Source organism: Culex quinquefasciatus, chromosome 2 (assembly GCF_015732765.1).
Source record: "Culex quinquefasciatus strain JHB chromosome 2, VPISU_Cqui_1.0_pri_paternal, whole genome shotgun sequence".
In the NCBI taxonomy this organism is placed as follows: Eukaryota; Metazoa; Arthropoda; class Insecta; order Diptera; family Culicidae; genus Culex; species Culex quinquefasciatus.
Genome location: NC_051862.1, coordinates 5,574,946 through 5,599,623, shown reverse-complemented (window position 1 = coordinate 5,599,623; position 24,678 = coordinate 5,574,946). Strand labels below are relative to the sequence as shown.

The 24,678-nt window shown below is 37.8% G+C and overlaps 3 protein-coding genes across 5 annotated transcripts in view; 1 reads left to right on the top strand and 2 right to left on the bottom strand.

Moving 5' to 3' along the window:
* Nucleotides 1–12,264, bottom strand: part of LOC6036699 (fasciclin-3) — a 164,883-nt gene extending 152,619 nt beyond the window's left edge. For 2 of the 3 annotated variants that reach the window (XM_038251267.1, XM_038251268.1), the window contains exon 1: nucleotides 11,041–12,264. In XM_038251267.1, the coding sequence (XP_038107195.1) occupies nucleotides 11,041–11,098 (58 nt within the window). In that variant the 5' untranslated portion in view covers nucleotides 11,099–12,264. The remainder of the gene's footprint in view (nucleotides 1–11,040) is intronic. The other variant, XM_038251269.1, reaches the window with a different exon arrangement.
* The window catches only part of LOC6051685, a 505,391-nt gene that overhangs the window by 297,690 nt on the left and 183,023 nt on the right, over nucleotides 1–24,678 (top strand). The window lies entirely within an intron of this gene.
* LOC6036694 (fasciclin-3) lies at nucleotides 21,846–23,279 on the bottom strand. The gene is given in 6 exon segments (XM_001846648.2): nucleotides 21,846–22,320; nucleotides 22,377–22,557; nucleotides 22,559–22,710; nucleotides 22,782–22,999; nucleotides 23,058–23,175; nucleotides 23,234–23,279. Coding segments are annotated over 6 exon segments (1,074 nt in total). The 3' UTR covers nucleotides 21,846–21,961.

Genomic DNA, 24,678 nt, shown 5'->3' with positions numbered 1-24,678 from the left:
TCACAAGTCCGCATAGTTCACAGCGCAGATAAGATTAGGTTGGCGAACGTAACGTAACGTAGCAAAAATCGCTGCTTGGGACACGCAAAAATTGGTTCGTGACACCACTTTTCAGAAGAGAAATGTCGAGTTTGTGCGGGCTTTGACGAACATCTCAAGAAACTAAGTACACAAAGTTGACTTAATTGAATTTAGAGTGTACGATAAATCAACAACAGGTAACGAAGCCGGGGCATGTGTTCAAAACAACTCTTGCTATCTACACGAAGGCAATTCCAGCGAACGTAACAAGAGAGACGAAATTTACGTGATTTACGATTGCGATTACCCCCGGGCTAACGATTGCTTTGACATCGGAGCCTTACTTCCTCGGCCAAAGGTAGGAAAATGCACACAGTGAGAAAGAAAGTGTGGCCACTTCCGGGAAATCGATATCTACCAACAGAGCCACTGAACGATTGCAGTGATTGCTGGTTGCATGCAGTTGATACAATTGAAGCTTGTTGATATCTCACGAATTACTTCATAGCAACACCAGATAATCGCGGATGTAAAAGAAGCTTCTTAAAGACATCTTATTAGCTGCACGTTTGCTACTGCATTTGACGCACTTTACATGCTGAATATACCGTTCTGTACCAATATTTCGTAACTGTGTCCACCCCAAACTAGGTCGTAGGTTTAATGTGTCTTAACTATGTCAATCTACACGCAGCAGGCCCACCTTCCGTAAAAGAGACACGCCAATTAGGATTCCCCACGCTACTGCCACACCTTCGGAGCAATACAGCACACTGGAAGCCGCTCGTTAGCAGTGCCATCACGTAGTCCATGTCAGTACTGCTGTTTCCCGGTGACTGAATGTGCAACCGTAATAAGCCACGACAGTTTGATACCGAGGTGACATTACGGTGCCTTTAATCCGGTCGGGAATCGGGAAACGGGGACAATTAACCTTGCTTTCTCCTTTGATCTTCTTTTATGGGTTACTGGAATGTGCTTGAGTCAGCTTAGCCGGACTAACCGTGTCCTTCCCGGGAAGAACCGCCAACTCCGTCAAACCTCAAATATCAACCAACCACCCACCCCGGGGTTCCACATCCGGACAAGTATCGTTTCCCCCCTACCCCGAACTCCGCGGCCAGGGTTTCCGATGGCATTGCAAACAAATTGGCTTGGCCGCGCGCGGATGAAGCACGGGGTTCAATTACAAAAACATTTAAAGTTTTGTCTTACACTTGACCAACGACGATGGCGAGACCAGTCAACAGGTCTAGCCCCGTAAAAGTGCTCTTCTTGGTGTTGTTGGTGTGGATCTCCGACGGGTGGACACCAGAAATGAAATAGCAGAAAAGTGCTGAACATGAGACGTGCAAAAAATAGCCGAGCGCGATTTGTTGCCCTGGACAAACTTTGTAGCAAAACGGACGTTCTTGGAGTTGGAGACGCGAGGGGTTGGGGCAGGGTAAATGGCAGAAAGATTAGCCCCGGCTTGGATATCATCGGGGGATCAGATTTCATAATAAGTAGATGGTCTCGAGGGGCGAGATGGCGAGAAATGGTGCGATTACGTTTGCTGATTGGTGAAGTTTTGCGAGGTTAGAATGATGAGCTGGTGAGAAGCAATTTAACAATTATTTTTCCGTCATTCTGATGATGATCAAAAATTCAATTTAGCTGAAGAGTTCAACGAACCATAAATGAATCACATTATGCCATGTTTGGGAAAAGCCAAACAAATTTTCCACCCAAAAACAAAACAGGGTACATATTTCAAACCCCATTTTACGACTCGCAGCAGTCCCACACACCGCCATAACGACAATAAACCTGACAGCATTCGCGCCGTTGTCTTCTCAAATCTCACTCAAAACATCGCCATTATCCAGTTTATGGCAGTTCACCGAAACAGAAGGCACATCAACTCGCTCGCCCAAATTTTCAACTCTCACTTTCACTCTTGGCAATTCTGCTTTTTCCCTCTCGGTAACCGCCGTCCATCACCTTCAATCATCGTCACATTAAAAATCCAGCTCCCGCCTCGTGGTATGCAAATTTTTAAAGGGAGGCCTCCGCGCCATAAATCCCTCTCGGAAATGGTGGTCCCTCCAACGTCGACCATCCAAAAGTGACAACCAGGGTGTATTTATGAAATTACCTTAATTTTTTTGGTCAGTTGCGACCTTCGCATTCCTTGGTCGGCGCAGCAAAACACAAGTTAGTAGCGACTTGGGCACTTTTTGGACGGCAGAAAACCCTCCCTTACGTTGACCAGTGGAATTATTATTATTGTTATTAGTATTGTCGGTCGGTGCCGCACAGAAAGCTGCATGCAGCGACTCCAATAAGTGTGTTATTATTTATTTACAAAGCCGCCACCGACGACGACGAACGTCGTCGTGACGGCCGGCAAAGTGGACAAATTTGGCTAGACTTGGACTTGGATTTGAATGTTTTAAGTTGGCAGAAATTGGAAACCTTAAGGGCTGGAGTGACTAATGGAGTTCAAGTTGTCGTTTGTTTTGGACACATGTTGGAGACATCATGTTTCAATATTTCATGTATGGAGAAGTTGATTTCTTTTTTCGTTTGCCAAGACCAAGTGAAGTACAAAATATCACGGATTTTAGGTTCTCCGTGAAATCTTGAAATTCACTTATCCTAATAAGCCCGTTGCAAATATTTTTCAAAATTGGTCCGAAAAATCAGAGGGCAAAAAAATATTTATTCAGAAATCTTAAAAAAATTAATGAAGTCAAATCAACTTAAAACAGTCTAAAACGCATTTTTCTGCATTTATAATCAGATTTAGCATGTTTGGGCTGAATTAAAAGTATTTCGAATTTTTATGAAATTCGAATGTACAGCACCACACCAACTTTTTTTTGCAAAAAATAAAATAAATTTTTGTCAACACTTAAGTATTTTGGAAACTAATGATTGCAAAACAACTGGGCAGGTGTAAAATGCATTTTTAAACACTTTGTTCATTCAAATGTTGAAACCATGGCTCGTAAATTCAATGTTTAAACTTTTAAATTTTTTGCCACAAATATTTATTGGTGCTCAATATTGAATAAGCTGGTATTAATTTCTACTGAGAACTGAACCGTTCAATATTAATTTTGAGTGATTTTTTAAGAGTCCTTTGCAAAGTTCTTGTGTCAAGAATTAAAAATACGAATTTGAAGTATTTTGAACCCTCTAATGCCTAAATTATTTTTTTACTGTTTCAATGTTCTACGAAAAATATCACTTTTATTGTTTAATATTTTTGTTAAATATTGTTTAGTATTAAGACGATTCTACAACCTACGTTCATTATCATTTACCTTACCTTTTTTTTTAGTAACAGTTAATTTTTGGACTATTTTTTTACTGTTTCATATAAAATAATACAAAATTGAACCATTATTTTTAAGAAGCAAAAAGGTTCGTTAAAACATAACTTAGAGATTACCAAAAAATAACTGCATATTTTGTTTTATTTAAAAGGAATTTTAGTGAAAACAGGGCTGATAGTGACCCCTGAAAAAGTACATTTTCCACATCATTTGCAAAGTAATACAAAACATCAACATCCGAACCTTAAATTTTCTAAAAAGCTAAGAGTTGTCCTTTTCAACGCCTTTTGAAGATCAAAAATTGGTTGAAAAATTGGGTTTTGGCGATTCTCAAGATCGAAAATCTTGATTTATATTTTTTTTTTGTATATCAAGCATATTTATTTTCGAATTGATTTTTCAACGCCATTTTAAGGATTGTTATTAAAATTTAAATTCAAAATCTGTCCTATTTTGGGTCGTTGAGCTTAAATATTACCTCTAAAATGATTTTGAAAATCAGAAATCCAAGATGACGGCAAAAATTTGCGGTGAATAAAAATTAAAAAACAGGAAAATGTTACAGACAATGAAACACAAAATTTTTACTTAAAATGTGTCGAAGAAATCGAAATAATGGTTGAAAGTGAAAAATGAAAAATATGAAGACAAAAATTGTCGTTTATTCGATTATTTTATAATCGAGAATTGAGGCTTCGGATAATCGAGTATAGAAACGGAACGGAATCGACGTAACACCTTATAATGTGGCCCTCTTAAACCTTGCGTATCGTGTATGGGTAATTCTCCGCCAACTCACACAGCAGTTGCCCCGACCCCTCTTCGATTTGCGTGAAACTTTGTCCTAAGGGGTAACTTTTGTCCCTGATCACGAATCCGAGGTCCGTTTTTTGATATCTCGTGACGGAGGGGCGGTACGACCCCTTCCATTTTTGAACATGCGAAAAATGAGGTGTTTTTCAATAATTTGCAGCCTGAAACGGTGATGAGATAGAAATTTGGTGTCAAAGGGACTTTTATGTAAAATTAGACGCCCGATTTGATGGCGTACTCAGAATTCCGAAAAAACGTATTTTTCATCGAAAAAAACACTAAAAAAGTTTTAAAAATTCTCCCATTTTCCGTTACTCGACTGTAAAAAATTTTGGAACATGTCATTTTATGGGAAATTTAATGTACTTTTCGAATCTACATTGTCCCAGAAGGGTCATTTTTTCATCTAGAACAAAATTTTTCATTTTAAAATTTCGTGTTTTTTCTAACTTTGCAGGGTTATTTTTTAGAGTGTAACAATGTTCTACAAAGTTGTAGAGCAGACAATTACAAAAATTTTGATATATAGACATAAGGGGTTTGCTAATAAACATCACGAGTTATCGCGATTCTACGAAAAAAAGTTTTGAAAAAGTTGGTCGTCATCGATCATGGCCGTTCATGGTCACCCGCGACAGACACGGACGACGAAACAAAGAGAAACGCAAAAAGTAACTTTTTCAAAACTTTTTTTCGTAAAATCGCGATAACTCGTGATGTTTATTAGCAAACCCTTATGTCTATATATCAAATTTTTGTAATTGTCTGCTCTACAACTTTGTAAAACATTGTTACACTCTAAAAATAACCCTGCAAAGTTAGAAAAACACGAAATTTTAAAATGAAAAATTTTGTTCTAAATGAAAAATGACCCTTCTGGGACAATGTAGATTCGAAAAGTACATTAAATTTCCCATAAAATGACATGTTCCAAAATTTTACAGTCGAGTAACGGAAAATGGGAGAATTTTAAAACTTTTTAGTGTTTTTTCGATGAAAATACGTTTTTCGGAATTCTGAGTACGCCATCAAATCGGGCGTCTAATTTACATAAAAGTCCCTTTGACACCAAATTTCTATCTCATCACCGTTTCAGGCTGCAAATTATTGAAAACACCTCATTTTTCGCATGTTCAAAATGGAAGGGGTCGTACCGCCCTCCGTCACGAGATATCAAAAAACGGACCTCGGATTCGTGATCAGGGACAAAAGTTACCCCTTAGGACAAAGTTTCACGCAAATCGAAGAGGGGTCGGGGCAACTTTTCCCGATTTCGTGTGAGTTGGTAGAGAATTACCCGTATCGTACTTTTTGCGACAAGACTCCGCCTCCGGGTCTCCTAAGTGTGAAGGTATGGGCACGGGGAGAGGGCACCGAATACCTATATTTACACTTAGAATTTTTGCGTCCGCCCCGGGATTCGAACCGGCGACCTCTGGATTGTGAGTCCAGTGCGCGGTCCGATTGATCCACACAGGCAGAATCGAGTATAGACTGTATTTTTTATATGTTGACATTCAAAATCGGTTCAAAAGTCTTGAAATATAATTATCAGACGCTATTTAAATGAATTCAGAAACATATATTTTCGAAATGCATTTTGTAAAAAATTAAAAACGGAGCACTTTATCGCCATTTTTTCTGGAAATCATTTTCCAAAAATCATATTTTTTAAAAAAATATGTTCGAAAAAATATTCAAAATTCAAAAGCAGGTTTCTGTTAGATGACCGCAGAAAAAAAAAATTATAAAAATAAAAAAAAGTAATAAATGATTTTTGCATTCATATTTTTGTTATGAAAAACTGAAGTTTTGCCTTCCTCACCTTATTGAGGAAAGGCTATAAAATCACTCGAAAACGAACTTTTTAGTTAGACCTCCTAGACTTACCTTTATTTGTACATATCGACTCAGAATCATCAGCTGAGCAATTGTCTGTGTGTTTGGCTGTATGTAGACATGTGTACCAAATCAATGTCACTGGAATATCTTGTCACAGGCTCAACCGATTTTGGCCGGAATGGTTTTATCCATGCGTCTTAACGTCCCCTAAGTTGCTATTTAAATTCATGCAGTTTTATCATGTATTTAAAAAGTTATGTTAAAAAAACTGTTTCATATTAAATTAAAATTATGGTAAAAAGGGTGGTTTTTTCATGAAACCCTCACATGTTATATATTTTTAGAAAGCATATGAGAAGACCTTTATTGTGGATTATGAATTTTCAAGATCTGACTTACCTATCTAAAATTACAAGCATTTTAAAAAATGGTCTGAATTTACATAACCTCAAATGGTCTCGTCTGATCGCCACGAAAAACGCCTTGTAGAGGGATGCCATTTTCCTGAAAGGCGGTGTCTGTATAATCTTGACAAAAAGTCTGTAGGAAGTCTATTTTTTTACTCGTCACTTATTTTTATTAGAACCTGTTAGGCGCTGCGATCACGTTAGGGGAGATCCATAAACCATGTGGACACTTTAGGGGATTGTAATCACTCTATAAATGAGAGGAAGGCACCAACCACAACCACCTAAAGGTGGATTAAGTAACGTTTTTGTAATAAAACTATATTTTAAGACATTCTTTTGATTAGGTCCTACAAACACAACATTTTTTTTTGCATTTTACTCATCATTACTAGCAACTTTGCCAAAAATATCAAATCAATTAGGAAAAGCTTTCTGTCAAAAAAGTATAAAGATTTGTATGGAAGGGACCATCCATAAACCACGTTACCAATTGTTAGGAAATTCCCCCTCCCCTCTTCGTGGACAGTTGTAATAATTTTATTGCCTGTAGCACAAAAAAGGTTTGACAAACCGAACAAGATGAAAAGAAATAAAGATAAAAAAATCCTTCTGAAACACCACGCTGCAGCCAAAACTTTAAAACTCAATTTCTCAGCTGGGCTTTCTACGCTAACCATTTTCCTTTTGCGCTCATATGAGGCAGCAGTGTTCGAAGCACAAAACGAAGAAAGAGCGAGGCAGCGAAAACCGCCAACAAAATGCGACCACGAGAAAGTGTAAAAAATGGCGCGTAAAAAGCCCCCACACACGTGTTCCACACCGGAACAAAAGCGACAACAAAAATTGGTTTATGTCGCGCTGCTGCTGGCAGACTGGTTAAATCGGCTTAAACCGAGTTACGATGGTAAATGCCTACCGTAAGATGATTTAGTGACGCGGTATTAAGTTATTTGTGTCATTGTTCTGCGTTGGAGGGGGGGTTCGTCGCTTGGCGGTTTAAATCTCCTGCGGGAAATTGGGTGGCTTTGATGGTCATTGCAACACATTTCGTTTATCTAAGCTGGTAATTTGAATTTTGGAATTGAATGAAACCGTAAAACCTAGCTTAATTTCCTCGGGAGAATCTTCTTATGCCGGTTTGGGAATTGACGAAAACTGGCTCGGCTGAGGAGAAATCTCTAAACTGAGATAACCTGAAACCGGCTCTATCAAGTTGAGAAATCTCTTCCTTCTTCCATCTCGACGCAGTCGTTCTATAGTCATTAAATGTTAATAAATTTTAAAGAAAATAGAATCATCGTGCAGAGACGGAACCAACACCAGAAAGCGGACGAACGAGGAGATGAACAAACACAGCCGAAGAAGAAAAGACTCACGCTGTGAGAAAGATGAAGATGCAGTGCAGACACACAGCGTTCTTGCAGGTCTTCTTCCTGAGCTCGATATCTTCGGCACACAGACACGTGAGTTCCACGCAGACTGGCCACTCAACCCCAAAAAAATATGTATTCGAGAAAAACAAAATAAAATAAAATTTATTACCATACAATTATCGTCAAGCCAAACGTACAACGCTTTCCTGGGGTCTCACCAAAAAAAAAGACCCTAAACTTGACCATCGTCCAGACTCATTTGTGATTCCAATTAGATTGTCATGCTGTCTCGCCACCACCACCAACACACGCTCAAAACCACCACTACAAAAACGTTCGCTCTAAGCCGAAAAGTCGGTTACACGCCCCTACTCGAGCGGTTTCCGCCAGGTCCTTTTGTCCCGCGATGATGTCCTTGTTCTTCGTGGCTTCTTTGTGCTAGAGTTCGCAAGAAAAAGGGATTCGGTTCTCGGGGTAATTAACACGCCACGAGGACGAGTAGAGGTGGAGGAGGACGACGACATTATTAAGGCCAGCGGCCTGATGGGACGAACGCGATAAGATTCGATTTCGTTTGAGGCTCACAGCTTTTGCGAAGGAAATTGCCAAGAACTGGGTCATGTTGCTTGGCTTTGCGTCCACGGGGGTGAAGATATTTGTTAGATGGAGATTACCACGTGGGAAAGTTGTAACGGGCTGGCACAAATATTTTGTCATTCAGAAAAATACATTTGAAAACATAAAAACTTTACACCATTAAAATGTTGAAAAATATGTAACTTCCTCATATTTTTTGATTGTGCCCAAAAATGACTTGATGGCGGGCATTCAAGGGTTTGTTCCGGTGGGCGTATTGAGCCTAAATCCAAAATATGATGCTTGATTGGACGTAACAGGAGCTGGCGCTTTGCATTTGAATTTTAAATGGGATTTAACCCTTGGAAAAAGATTTTTTTTAAGTCACTTTTTGAGGCATTTTGGCCACTTTATTTCAACATCATTGGCGTGTAGGCCAGATCCTTGCGCATTTTTTGGTTTATATAACATTGAAATTTGGAGCACCCTGGAGCTCGGTACAGAAATTCAAAGTTTGGCATTTTTTTCGAAAAATTGACCCCAGCAAAATCAAATGGCGTCTAGGGCGTCTGAAAAAAATAGCTGTGTAGATTTCAGTAAATCAATCTAAATTCATTGAAAAAAGTTGTTATTGTTTTTAATTCAATCAGGTTAAAAAATATGATTTTTTTTTTTAGGTTGAAAACATTTTATTTTAATCATTTAATTTTTCAAAATTATAAGCAAAAGGTGAAAAAATGCTCCAGGCAAAAAAAGTGATGATAAATCAAAGGAAGGAACAACTAAGAAACATTAAACGCTTTGAAATATTTTTCAGACTGTTTTCAATCGGAAGTGAAAATTTGTTTATAAATTTTTGATACAATTTGACAATTTGATGTAGTAGACAAGGTATCCCGATCTCATGGAAATATATTGGCAAAATTTTGTTGACATTAAAAAGGCACTTCTTCTTTTTTTGTCTTTTTTTCGAAACAACACCTTCTTGAAAAACCAACAATACAAAAAACGGCTTATTATTTTGTATTTCTCTCCTGAATTTTTGAGCAACAAACGTGGAAAATATTTGCAACAGTCTTATTAGGCTGGTACAAATTTTATTTAAAATTTTTGTCGCCCCCTTCAAAGTTGGCCCAAAAATCAGGGGGCCAATGTTTTCAAAAAAAAAAAAAAAAAGTCAGTCGAAATCAAGCTGAAATCAATTTTAAATGCATTCCCTTGCGCTTAGAATCGTTTTTAGCATGTTTGGGTTAATTTAAAAATCTTTTGAACTTTTGAAAATTTTCGATCTTTAGTATGGGAAAAAGTTTTTTTTCGATGAAATTTTGGGTTTTCGTCAAATCTTACATTATTGCAAAACAACTGAATTAGTGTAAAATGCATATTGAAACACTTTTTGTATATAAATGTTAAGACTAGGACTTGTTATTTTAATTTTTATATGTATATTTTTAATTTTCTACAAGAAATACTCACTCTGACTTTTTTTTCTGATTCGATTCCACATTTCTGCCTTTTATTATTTTCAAATACTTTATTGTAAGAAAACTTTAAAAGGTTATGACGATTGACAGAATCTTTGTATTTTTTCAATTTTCCAGAACAATAATTGGTTTATTCATTATAAATTTGAGATAATGGGTAATTTCAACAGAGCTAATAAAACCAGAATCCCTTTTTTGTTTACTATGATTTTATTTAGATTGAATTTATTTTAAAAAAAATCATACAAATTCTTAATACTGTGCGAGCAAAAAATGTGGAATTCAATTTCCTGTGAAAAAGAGTTTAGTCAAAAATTTGAATTTTTATTTTTGAAAAGGTTCAATAAACAGAATTTTGTTTCGGTGTTGTTTAGGAACACAAACTTTTTTGCATATTTTTTCGAGAAAAAATAATGAAATAAAAATTGCAATGGGCTAAGGTTCAGTAAAAAAAATTGTTTGAAAAGTGCCAAAGAAAAGTACAACAAAACTCATGAAAAATCGGCTAATGAATTCCATCCTATGCACGATTAGTTTCACGAGTTAAAACCTCGTTAAACGGTGTTCACGGTATATTTAGTTGACTTTAAACGACTTTCCAGGAAATTACGTCAAAAGTACTTAATTTTTAGCACCTAGTCATGACCCTTCAAATCGCTTCACCTTAGGCTTTACAGAACCATCAAATTTGGGGGTACGATGCAGTTAAAACTGTCTTATCTAAGCTTGCTCAAGATTTAACACCCGCCTTATTTAACCCCCTTATCAAAACGTCTTATTTTTTGGCGCTTTTTTGTATTGTGACGTTTCGCGTACACACACTAGCGCACCATTTGATTTTGCTGGCCGGACAAAATTTAACCTCAATCTTTTTCGTGTACGTACACGCAATACATGCGCACGTAGATATCTCTATTGCAGGTAACTGCACTGATAAAATTTGACGTGACAATTTCATCTGTTATGTCAAAATTATTTTTATAAGGTGTTTTTATTAAGTCCTTTTCGAATTAGTATACAGTTGGCTTTGGTAGTTTTAGCTTAAAGTAATTACGGGAGTACAAAGATGAAATACACTAGGTAAGTGTAATTTCCCGCCGTGTCCCCAATAAAAACATGACACTTTTTTCGAAAGGGTTGATACCGTCGGAAAATATTCATTTATATTAAAATCGCGAATGAAATTACGGATAATTACCTGAGAAAATAGCGCAAACCACAAAACACGGCAGGAAAAATTGCTGCTTGTCTACCATTTTGTTCGTTTTTTTTCCAACTCTTCTGATTCGCTTCGCTGGGGCTTTTTTTCGGCGGGGGGCTTAGTTTCGGGGCTCACTGCGAAGATTCAACGGGAACGGGAACCGGAGCACACGCGCGGCGGGGACACGTTCTCTTTCTCTCGCTTTTGGAGCCTAACGCGGGCCGTAAAAAGAAGCTCGACGAAAGCTTCTTCTTGTCGGAGGGGGAAAAAAGAAACGAAAAACACTCGAAATTATGGGCCGAACACTTGACGCGACTTCTTGGCACGGATTTTTCTCAGTGCAGACACACTCGAATCACACTAGCCGCAGCTTCCACAGTGTTGACACTTTTGAGCACGCGCGCTCAAACTTTGAGCTTTCGCAAGAAGAAGTCGAGCAACTTCAACGGTCTTCAGCTTTCTCCAGAAAACGCTCGGAGCTCAACGTTCTGAGTCGGTGGAGCGCTTGGCGGTTTTCTCTTCTTTTCTCTTCTTTTCTTCGAACTCCACTTCTCTCCCCGGTCCCCACAAAGAAACCTGTTTTGCGAAGTAAATCAAGCTCAAATCCTGACCCTTCCCTTCACCTTCTCTGGACCACTTGTTGAATCACACCCGCGCGTCGTGAACTCACGAAACTTCACCAGCTAGATGTTTTGTAGGTCGCGTTCGAACGTGCACTAGCGACCGCGTACTTAAGCCAACTACTCGCGAGCCAAGCTAAGCTCTCTCTGACGAGCGAGCCGACAACGAACAAGCACTCACGCGAGATTTGACCAACAGCTTCGCACCAACACACTCGGCGTCGCGTCCCCTCTGGCACAAATACACAAGCAGGCCGTGCGAGAGAAGTCGCTCGCGCAACGGATCCAGAGTGACGCGCAACAAAGCGGTGGGCGCGTCGTGCAACCTGTTGTTGGTATCCGACTTCGTCACCTCCAGCTCTGTTTACCGACTGAATCCAGCTCTCAAACGCGGAAATTGACCAACCCCGGCCGGTCCAAAACCCTGCTTCCAGTCAATAAACCAATTAAATTCAAATTACACTACCTCGACGACGACGACGACGGTGACCACGAAGTCTCCAGGACCTTCCGACAATGACCGGCAAACAGCGAACAAAAATAATCAATAAAGGTTAGTCACCACCTTCTGGTCAAGTCGCCACCGTATCACAAACTCAGCTAGTCGCCGTCCGACGTCCGATGTTGCGTCGTTAATATTTCATAGCATTTTACGGCGCGCCGTTGACCAATACGACGACGACGTCGCTTCCACACACCTGCTTTCGTCATCATCGTCCGAGTAGGCTACCTCGTTTACCTGTATTTTGCCCTCTCTTTGGTTTTGTTGAAGAGCAACGGGCGGCACTCACACCACCGAGCCTACTTGGATTTGAATATGGAAGAGTTGGGCGCTGGCCCAAGTCGCAATGTGAGGTTGTGTGGTACTCCTTCCCTCGTAAATCTGCTGGGTTGGGATGTGTACCGGGAAGGTGCGGAAGCGTAAACCCACGACGTTCCGAAGGTGTGTGCGCTACAACGCGGTGTGACCCGAGAAAATGAAGCTGGTGCTCATAAAAATGATGAAAATGAAAATCACAGGCCATGTTTTGAAAGAAAAAAAAATTAAAACTATTATCATAATCTTGAATAATTTATAATAATTTGTATTTTTTTTAAATTAATTGCAATCAATTTGCTTTGGGTACTTAACTTAAAATTTGAGGTTGCTTTCAAAACTTTAATTCATTTGAGATTGAAGATGCTAAATAAATTAAAACTCTTTAAAAAAATATAAGATATCGTTATAATGCATGCTTTAGAAACAGATTTCCATACTATTTATTTCACAAAATTAATCAAAAAAGGTTACAGGAAACTTATTTAGTTCATTATGTCAATGCGAATATTTTTCCACATGTTTGATTCCTATAAACTTATTTACAAGTATTGGTTAAATATGTGGTAAAAAATAAAAAAAATACATGTGGATAAAGCTCGATTTTGATGTATCGGAAATTCTTAAATATCAACTGAAATCCAAATGAGCAATTCTCATTTAGGAAACCTCAAAGTTGTATAGTACAGTTTTTTAATCCACTAAAATTATGATTTCCAATCACTCCTTCCAATCGGCCTGGGTTCGATCCCAGAAGGTCCCGGTGGCAAATTTTGAGACGAGATTTGTCTGATCACGCCTTCCGTCGGACGGGAAGTAAATGTTGGCCCCGGACTAACCTAAAAAGGTTAGGTCGTTAGCTCAGTCGTCTCCCTGGGTCCTGTCCTGGTGGAGTCGCTGGTAGGCAGTTGGACTCACAATCCAAAGGTCATCAGTTCGAATCCCGGGGTGGATGGAAGCTAAGGTGTAAAAAGAGGTTTGCAATTGCCTCAACAATCAAGCCTTCGGACACCTAGTTTCGAGTAGGAATCTCGCAATCGAGAACGCCAAGGCAATGCTGTAGAGCGAATAATTTGATTTTGATTTTTGAATCACTCCTGAAAGTTTCATGAAGATATTTAATGATTTAAGTGAGTAACAGACGATTATAGCTTGAAATGTTGCAATGCGCAAAGCGAACTGTAAAATTTTTTGAGCGTTTTTCTCGAAACACCAAATTGGATGAACATTTGGGTGAAGACTCTCAAAACGTATTCCTTTACATAAAGAAGAACAATTTAAAAAAAAAAACTTTACATAAAGAAAAACAAAAGCAAAGACTGACGATATTCTGTAAGAAAACCACAAAAATATACTTATCTTTTTCTGAAACAAACTTTTTGAAAATTAGTCTTCGTCATGCATATGGGACCGGTTTGACGAGTCTGCACCAAAATGTGGCCAAAGCAGAAAAGATTTTTTGAAATTGATACTGTCAAATTTCTATATCTCGGCAGTGTTACTACCAAATGTCTTCAAATTTAAATTGTTAAAAATTGAAAATTTAACAATTAAAAAAAAACGTTGTGTGTGTGAAGCTGTGAAGTATGCGAAAAAGCGGTTAAAAAAACAAACAAGCAAACAAATTTCAATGTCTTACCCAAACAGCCCCATTTTCTAATGGGGTAATTCTCTACCAACTCACACGAAATCGGGAAAAGGGGTAACTTTTGTCCCTGATCACGAATCCGAGGTCCGTTTTTTGATATCTCGTGACGGAGGGGCGGTACGACCCCTTCCATTTTTGAACATGCGAAAAAAGAGGTGTTTTTCAACAATTTGCAGCCTGAAACGGTGATGAGATAGAAATTTGATGTCAAAGGGACTTTTATGTAAAATTAGACGCCCGATTTGATGGCGTACTCAGAATTCCGAATAAACGTATTTTTCATCGAAAAAAACACTAAAAAAGTTTTAAAAATTCTCCCATTTTCCGTTACTCGACTGTAAAAAAATTTGGAACATGTCATTTTATGGGAAATTTTATGTACTTTTCGAATCTACATTGTCCCAGAAGGGTCATTTTTTCATTTAGAACAAAATTTTTCATTTTAAAATTTCGTGTTTTTTCTAACTTTGCAGGGTTATTTTTTAGAGTGTAACAATGTTCTACAAAGTTGTAGAGCAGACAATTACAAAAATGTTGATATATAGACATAAGGGGTTTGCTTACAAACATTACGAGTTATCGCGATTTTACGAAAAAAAGTTTTGAAAAAGTTACTTTTTGCGTTTCTCTTTGTTTCGTCGTCCGTGTCTGTCGCGGGTGACCATGAATGGCCATGATCGATGACGACCAACTTTTTCAAAACTTTTTTTCGTAAAATCGCGATAACTCGTGATGTTTATAAGCAAACCCCTTATGTCTGTATATCAAATTTTTTGTAATTATCTGCTCTACAACTTTGTAGAACATTGTTACACTCTAAAAAATAACCCTGCAAAGTTAGAAAAAACACGAAATTTTAAAATGAAAATTTTTGTTCTAAATGAAAAATGACCCTTCTGGGACAATGTAGATTCGAAAAGTACATTAAATTTCCTATAAAATGACATGTTCCAAAATTTTTTACAGTCGAGTAACGGAAAATGGGAGAATTTTTAAAACTTTTTTAGTGTTTTTTTCGATGAAAAATACATTTATTCGGAATTTTGAGTACGCCATCAAATCGGGCGTCTAATTTTACATAAAAGTCCTTTTGACACCAAATTTCTATCTCATCACCGTTTCAGGTTGCAAATTATTGAAAAACACCTCTTTTTTCACATGTTAAAAAATGGAAGGGGTCGTACCGCCCCTCCGTCACGAGATATCAAAAAACGGACCTCGGATTCGTGATCAGGGACAAAAGTTACCCCTTAGGACAAAGTTTCACGCAAATCGAAGAGGGGTGGGGCAACTGCTGTGTGAGTTGGCGGAGAATTACCCAATGCCAATATCTACGCAACTAACTATCGAATTTTCAATGTTGATAAAAAAAATTGTGAAATTTTGTGTTGAACATTTATTAAAAATTTATGAAATATTCATGAATAAATATTTTGACAATTTTAGAATCAAGACTGATTTTTCAAAAGGGCCAAAAATTAATTCTCAGATTTTTTTTTGGAAAAACTGCAATTTTTGATTATAATTAAATTTTAAGCGGTCATATTTCAAAAATGGTGCACTTTTACCTCAATTCTGTAAAGTACTTTACGATTGAAAATTAGATTTCACATTAAACTGTATGTAGTAGTTTCAAAATTGGGTTTCATTATCATTTAAAACAAAAATCAAAAGTTTTGACTCGGCGGTACATTTTTTACGCATATTTCTCTATGGCTCGGAATTTGGAAAATAGTTTTTTTTTTGTGAAAAAAAAAGATTAATTTAAAAATCGTCATACACAATTCTTCTGTGCAAAAAAAAAAAATTAGCTTAGGGGAAATATACACTTTCCAAACAAACACCTATCTTCGTCATATGGAGAGTTTGATGCTCGATTTAAGCTCCAAAATACTATTTAGGCTATAATCTTACCAGCAACAGCACCGCCAAAAATATAAAAGTTAATGCACTTTTGATCATAATTTCTATTTTGCGAGACCATTTCTCATCATTTTGTTGGCACACATAGTAACACACGCGAGAAACCCTCAAACGCTTAATGAATATCGCCAATATAAATTTTTCACTTTTTCTAGGCGTTTTCGATGCAAAACTGCCCCCAACTTTCGGCAACATGTTCTGTTGCACATTAGTTGCTCACTCACTCGAAAAATAATCCCGAAACATGTAAATAATTAGCAAGCACCATCAAAAAAACAAACGTGCCACGTCTTTTGACGTTTCAATTTTGACGACCCATTCCAATCGAAGGCTGAAGAAAACCGAGCGAGAAGCGAAGGCAAATAAAGAACAAAGGGTGGCCACCAACACCACCAGCAGTGCCGTTTGAGTGAGCCAGTGATGCCAGGAAATATTCTCTATAAATGCTACTTTTCGTGAGTGCTCGCTTGAAATTTCATCAATTTTGGCAGCACTTAGCAGACCCAAAAAAGCGCTGGATGTAAAAAAAAAGTAAGCTGAAAATAGGAAAATGGGCGTAGCCCAATGCATTCCTTTGATTAGAATATTTTTTTTCAAATGCTTGTAAAAGGAATAGAATAACTTGTAGTAAAAGTGAAAATAAACAGAAATGTTCACAAAAAATTGCTCTACTTGATGGTGTAATTGGTGTTAGTAAATTTCAAGGAACACTCTAGATTATCCAGCATCATTCAAACACGACCGCTTATCAGGCTTAAAATGGGTTCATTTCCCCTAGTACAAATAAAATCAATTTCCGTAATTGGAACACGTTTCGTTCTTAGTGTAAATAGAATACAAAATAAAACTATTTTATGTTTTGGAAATATGAAAAAAAAAAAATATCGAAATAAGAAAAAATGCCAGAGATTTTTTTTATTCAGGTTATAAAAAATATTTTAAATAAGTAAGACAAGGTGAACAGAGGTAAGACAAGGAGAAATTGGATTTTTCATCAAAATTGTTTGAAGACATTTGATAACTCGATGTATCAACTTCAATTTGATTATTACAAAATTTACAAAATTTAATAAGAAATTTAGTAGAAACATGTTTTTCTGTTTTGAAATTCTTTGAAATAATTGAACTGTTTTCTTGTATGAAGCTTTTAAATGTTTCTTCGAAATAAAATTGAGAATAAAATTTAAAGTTAAATCGTTTAAAACCAGTTAAACAGTTGAAATTTTTGATTGGGAAACACTTTTCAAGTATGAAATGCCTTTTATTGGAAGTTCTGAGAAAGTCGGAAAAATGTCGAGAATACTAAAATGGTTTGTGAGTGGCCTCCCTCTTTATAATGAATGTTAGTTTTTTTGGTTTTTCGAAAAAGTGTATTGTATTTTTTTTCCTCTATAAAGTATTGGAATCTGACCATGTCATGCAATTGGAACAATTTATGAAAGTTTGAACACCAAATTTTATCCATGCGCACGGAAAAAAGTCAACTCTCGAAATCGTGAACTGTGTTCATGAGCTTGAGAACCACGAAAGAATATATTCACGTTTATAATGCAAATGCACCATTCTCATGAATTATTTATTTAATTTTTTTTTGAATTATTCACGATTACGGGAATTGTTTTTATCTGTGCAGTCCAAGTCACGAGATTTCGCCTTGTGATGAATGCTTTACAAGTTTGACAGCTAGATTTGCACGTGGTATTGTATATTTCAGATATTTAGAATTTGACAATATGTGATGAGCAGATATTATTTAGAAGCGTATATTTAACGAAAAACGATCAATAATTGGCTTTGTTATCAAATGGCATCCAATTTCAGACTTGGTGAATAACAAGCCATATTCAACACCCAGCTCTTCATCGCCCCTCGTTCGGATCTCCCACTATCCCAAGTGGTCACTCTACGGTGGCACCACTCACTCATGTACGGGACTGTAACCACCATCGCGTCACGCCACGCCACGCAGTGGCCATTCCCCATGGAGGTTCCCCTCTCACTAGTAGCTATAGCATGTTGCACCAGACCTTCACCGCTAACCGCTAACTGACACGGACTGTCCCTACACCAATACACGCGGGTTTCGAGCGCATAAACAAACAACTCCAACTCCACACCTCTTCCAGCGGAGCAGCAGAGTAGGGCATTTACAAGCGCGAAGAACAGTCGTTGAGCCGGAGTACACCCGCAGCGGAGAGGAGGAGATCTGATGAACTTTTTGACGCGTACAACGCGAGCCCTGAAACCGGGCTAAGCCTTCTCCAGCAACGAACCTCCAGCAAAGAAGAAAGAGGTTCGCTTTTTATTGTGAGTCGCTGGACTTCTTCGCCGCGGTCTTGGTGGTGGTCTTGATCAGTTCCACCGGAGCGCGAAGAAACCCCTTTTGCGCTCTCCCCCTGCAACTCCCAACCCAACCCGGGAGGGGGATCGGTGGAGTGAAAAAAACTGGTTTAGTAAGTTCTCATTCGAGATTTCTCTCTTGGTGTGCCCCCAGAGGTCTTCGTGAGGCCCATGATGACGAAGACCACGACGACGGTTAGCTGACTTTTTCTTCGGACCTCGCACATGACCTCCTCCCCGCTTGGGCCCCAACTCCCTCAACAGCCCAGCTCCAGTTTCCAGTTCAGTGATGTTCTTGAGCCACGATGTGTCCACTTCAGCTCGTCTTCTTCCCTTTTCCATGTTGTATTTATACTGGAGAGAGGGAGAACCACAGGCAATAAATAAGGCCGCGGCGGTCAAGACGCGGTACAGCGTGGACGAGAAAGAGGTAAAAGTGGCCGTTAAATGTATGCTACGGCTTTGTTCTCGCTGACTTGCACGTCAAAATATACTCCTCCGACGACGACGGTCCAAGACAACCTGGAAGAACATGGCGGGAAGAGGCTGAAAAAACAACAAAAATACGGCCGAAAGGAAAGCGTCCAAAAGAAAACATAACCCGTTTTCTGGGACCGCTCAGTCCAAGTCTCCCCAACCAAATCACGTTACGTAGTGGAAACGTTTAGGCAACAACGTGGTTTCGGACTTTGACTTTTTGGGACTAATCGGCATCGATTTGGTAAACCATCGACCGCGCGCTAATTCAATTTGGCACGGTGTTATTGTGAATTTTGGATTTGCTGATTTCACCGTTTGTTGTTTTCCGTAAGGAGTGCGAAAATAATATGAATCATAGTTTTTTCACCTGGTTGAAAATGTTGCAAGCGATTTGCGCTCGTGCGACATTATAGGGGCGTGAGTGTTGCGCGACATGCTGGGTGAAACAAAGGGTTTGAACGATTTTGAGTCATCTTCGTTGTCGTTCAAAATTTTTATTCGAACTTTTATTCGAAAAAATATTTTTTCTGAGCAAACTTATCACTTTTTATCAGATTGGATAATGATGTATTTAACAACAAAATGTTGAATAAAAATCCTTAAAAATTAAAAATTTGCGATCATTGTGAAAATAGCTGCTACAACTAAATTATGTTCCGCAACATTTTATATCGACCAAAGGAACCTCGTTGGACAGACTTTGTGTTGCATATAAGCTTTCGACACTCCAAAGCTTCATTTTCTGTGTGCTTGTTGGAGTGATCGATCACGATCGTGGCTGCTTTTTGAGAAATACATACAATATCTAGATAAAATTCAGAAAAACGGATTTGACTATGATTTCATGGTTTTTTTTTCTCTTTGAAAAGTGTAGTAAGTTTGTAAATTATTGAATGTTCAGGTGAATATCTGTGATTTTCACATCAGCATTATCTCCATGTTCCGATTGTTTTTTTTTTTAATAAATAAACAAATATTAAAGTTTTCTTAGAAATATTTGACGCACTGAATTAATTTTTTAATGTATTTTTTTCATTTTTTTTAGAATAGATTCATGAACACAAAAATCACGATTACTGGAATTGATTTTTTTATATGGTTGGTCAAAGTCAAACTAAAAATTGACGAACTGTCACGTTTTACACGGCACTCACGCACACTATCAAAACAAACGTTTGATAGTGTGTGTTAACTCTGTGTAAAAGGGGTGTCAAACTAAAACGTGACCCCGTTCGTTTGACAACAGTTGGTGACAAAACATCGGGGTTTGAGTGTAATTTTTTTGTTTGGCTGACCGTTCTGAGCATTGTTATAAAGTTTGGTTTAATTTGGTTGGCAAAGTCCCGAGTTATAATTACAAACGATTATGGTAGTCGAGCTCATACTTGTGTCAAACGCGTTCTGACCTGAAATCCCTTTGGCCAGTTGTCTCACTTTCATCAATTTTCAAGCTGTGTCAAGATAGCACGGCAAGATGGAACCGAAAAGCGACATAAATGCACAGAGTTTTTTTTCGGTTTTTATTGAATATCTCAGGATTTTAATCGAATTTCGGGGATCTGTGAAGGTCAAAAGGTTAGGCATTGAGAGCTGCACAAAATGGCGATCTGACCTTAAATGCACGTGCAACAATTTAGCACGACAGCGACGATTTGAAATCAAAAATGAAACGTTGAAGTTCTAAACTGAATAAAGGATAATATTCGCAATTCGCAATTTTCAGTGTAAGAACGGGCCTTGACCGATCTTATGCACTAGGTTCCCGACGAACACGCACTGTCCTTACTCCTACATCTCACCCTTGCTCTGAGTCAGTACGAGCAGCACGCTAGAACACGCTTTGAGTTTTCGTGCCAGGGTTACGCATTTTAACTCGGCCGGGGGTGGTACATTACGTAGGGTTTGATGTAAGTATAAGCGCCTAACCATTTATAGTGTGCCTATCAACTTTCATTAAAGCAAAAACTGTTTTATTTTTAGTTTGAATTCAAAAACTTATTGTTATTTACTGTGTATTGTTTTCTCCTGAAATCTTCCCTATTGTTGAGTCTGTTTATGTGTTGCTATTTCTTTTGTCGCGGTGTTTTGTTACAATTTTTGGTCCTAAGTTAGTAAAATTAAAATCAAATGTTGGATATTAAATAGAAGAATCAGTGAAGAATTGGGAATCAGAAGAGCAAAATAAAAATAGGAGATAGGTGGTAGCCCGTTGTGCGATGTTTCAGGTACATCCACAGCAGTTGACTCAACATACTGCGAATCAAAACAATACCGTCTACAATCACAAATTACTTCCCTTTCCCACATTGTCGCGCCCCTTTCTTTTAGCCGTCTCGACTCTGACCCGCGGTGGTCAAAGGTTTACGATCCGTTTCCACAGGCCACCAGCTAGGTCATCATGAAAACCAAGCCAACGTGGAGGTAAGAAAATAAGACACTCGCAAGGAACCAGAGCTATACTGTTCTGATCAATATAACTCGGATGATCTAACAGAACTACGGATGTAGTTAGTTACGCTCCTTCCAGGATGTTCCTTACGTGGACGTCAGCCGAAGAGCACGCAACAAGGTCAGTGCCATTGCATTCTCTTAGGTATCAATCCTTGGCCTGCAAACTGAATAAAGGATAATAAACTGAATAAAGGATAATAAATAATAAAAAAAGTTTTATCATTTTGGCGTGGAATGCACTTTTATTCTAGAAAACAAACAAAACTGCATTAGATCATATGTTTAAAACGTCGCCGCTAATCAAATTCCTTTTCTTATACACGCAAATTGGTCAGCCCATCTTGTTTGGCACATCACGACTGTTCGGCGCATGTTAGTGGTATGCGTTGCAAGCTGAAAATTAAATTATCATCTTTTCTCGAAACAAAAGCCGTTGGAGGCAGATCCAGTTGGCTCTCGAAGCGATTCCCGTTACAAGATGAGTTTGAGGGAAATTTCGAATTCAGGGGATTTTTAGATGAACTCATTTCACTCAGTCAATTTTTATCTTCGTCAACGATCCAAACACTTAAGGGTCTAAAGCTTAATTCTAAGTAAGAGATTCGAATAAAATAATCTTACAAACTAACATTTCACAGCTTAGTTCACCGCCAGTCTGAGTCTGGTTTCCTGAACTCCACTGGGATGCCGCGCCTTGCAGATCAGCGCCTTTCCGTTGTCACTGGCCGTCAGGGTTCGCTGGAGAACCTGCTGAACGGTGATGCTACCACGGGAATCTTTTGTCAGGAATGGCGTAGAAAGTCCTTCATAGATCAGCTGATCGTCCATGAACCACAGGAAGCTGGCTGCCGGTTGTCCACCTTCGGAGATGCATTCTACCACCAGGGTTGATCCGGCTTTGAGGGAACTGATGTCACTGGAGACGATCAGCCGAGGTGCGGACGGTTGGACCTTGCTGACCTTGCTGTCAACCTTGATCTCGTTGTCGCTGTTGCTTGCTATGAAGGAAACGGAAAATGTGATAAGAGGTTGAAGAGGTTCAAGAGGTACCCACATTTCCGCAGTTTGATCGGGAGTGCAACTTCAACGTATCCTTGCGGGTACTTGGGATGTTCAGCACGGCAGACCAGCTGCTTTCGATTGTCCTCGACGGCCACCGGCTTCCGGAAGAACTGCTGCACCGTCGTGCGACGATCCTTAGTTTCCGAGAAGGCTGCTCCAAGTTGATCTCCGGCGCTTGGTCCCGTCCAGATACCAGGACAGACGTGCACCTGGCCATCCTTGCCGAGAGATGCACCTCGCGATCAGTGGCTTGCCGTAGTCGAACTCTCCATTTGATCCGTCCACGTTGCTGGAGATTTCGATCACTGGAGGTTCTGGAGCGACTGCTTTGTGAAAAGAGAAAACCAAACTTCATCATCTTCGTACACTGATCGTGCAAAATAGTGAACTCCCAAACCTTCACCTTGGACCATGATCTCAATCGATCCCTTGTACGACTGTCCCTTGACCGACAACGTGCACTCGAAGGTTCCATCATGTTCCGGCTTGATCGTGGCCAAAGTTATCCCGCAAGATCCTTTGCTCCAACCTTCGCCGTAGAAAGAAATTCCCGCGACTGGAGCCGGCAATCGATCACTGCTAGCAAATGGAGCTCTCACACCTGGCACTTTCACTCTTGAAAAATTTCAAACATTAATTAATTTGAAGTGTTAATTTCTAATTCGAAACTCACATGCAAAAATCGATCGACTGACCACCGGGAATTTTGCAAAGCAAATTTACATTTCGATCTCCTTCGATCGCGACCAAATTTCCGTTTGGAACGGTGACGACATTGAGTGCACTACAAACTGAACAAAAAATATAAATTTTAATTTTCAAATCACCATAAACGTTCCAAAATCACACCTGCGACCGCTTGCAACGCCACCAAAATTGCACAAAATTTCCGCATTTTCTAGACAGTGCTAATTGCTGGAGTCCCCTCAAAAGATCACTAAACACTGTCCACTAAAACACTTCACTTAGAACTGTCGCCAAACGATCTGCTGAAACTGCCACCGCCAGACTGAACGGGTTGACCGGTGAAACGGTGGCTTTTAAATTTTTTTCCCAGGCGGTCGCGATCGCGAGACGATGACGATGCGGAAGATCCCGTCCGACGTGGTCATCTATCAGTTTAATTTTTGAAAAAAATCATATAATCTTAAAATCATAAAATCATAAAATCTTAAAATCATAAAATCATAAAATCATAAAATCTTAAAATCTTAAAATCTTAAAATCTTAAAATCATAAAATCATAAAATCATAAAATCATAAAATCATAAAATCATAAAATCATAAAATCATAAAATCATAAAATCATAAAATCATAAAATCATAAAATCATAAAATCATAAAATCATAAAATCATAAAATCGTAAAATCATAAAATCATAAAATCATAAAATCATAAAATCATAAAATCATAAAATCATAAAATCATAAAATCATAAAATCATAAAATCATAAAATCATAAAATCATAAAATCATAAAATCATAAAATCATAAAATCATAAAATCATAAAATCATAAAATCATAAAATCATAAAATCATAAAATCATAAAATCATAAAATCATAAAATCATAAAATCATAAAATCATAAAATCATAAAATCATAAAATCATAAAATCATAAAATCATAAAATCATAAAATCATAAAATCATAAAATCATAAAATCATAAAATCATAAAATCATAAAATCATAAAATCATAAAATCATAAAATCATAAAATCATAAAATCATAAAATCATAAAATCATAAAATCATAAAATCATAAAATCATAAAATCATAAAATCATAAAATCATAAAATCATAAAATCATAAAATCATAAAATCATAAAATCATAAAATCATAAAATCATAAAATCATAAAATCATAAAATCATAAAATCATAAAATCATAAAATCATAAAATCATAAAATCATAAAATCATAAAATCATAAAATCATAAAATCATAAAATCATAAAATCATAAAATCATAAAATCATAAAATCATAAAATCATAAAGTCATAAAATCATAAAATCATAAAATCATAAAATCATAAAATCATAAAATCATAAAATCATAAAATCATGATCGATGTCAATACCTTTTCACAAACAAATCAACAAAATTTTCCGCAAATTCAGTAGCAAGTTCCTCCAAAAATCTGCCTTACCGGTCAAACCAGTCCAATATTGCCCCTTTTCCCTTTCCCCTCCAAAACCACCCTCAACAGGTCAACAAAACCATCCCATCCTATATCTTATTTTCGGTAGGAAGCCCGCAAAAAAAAAAAAATCGATTGCTTTCGGCGGAT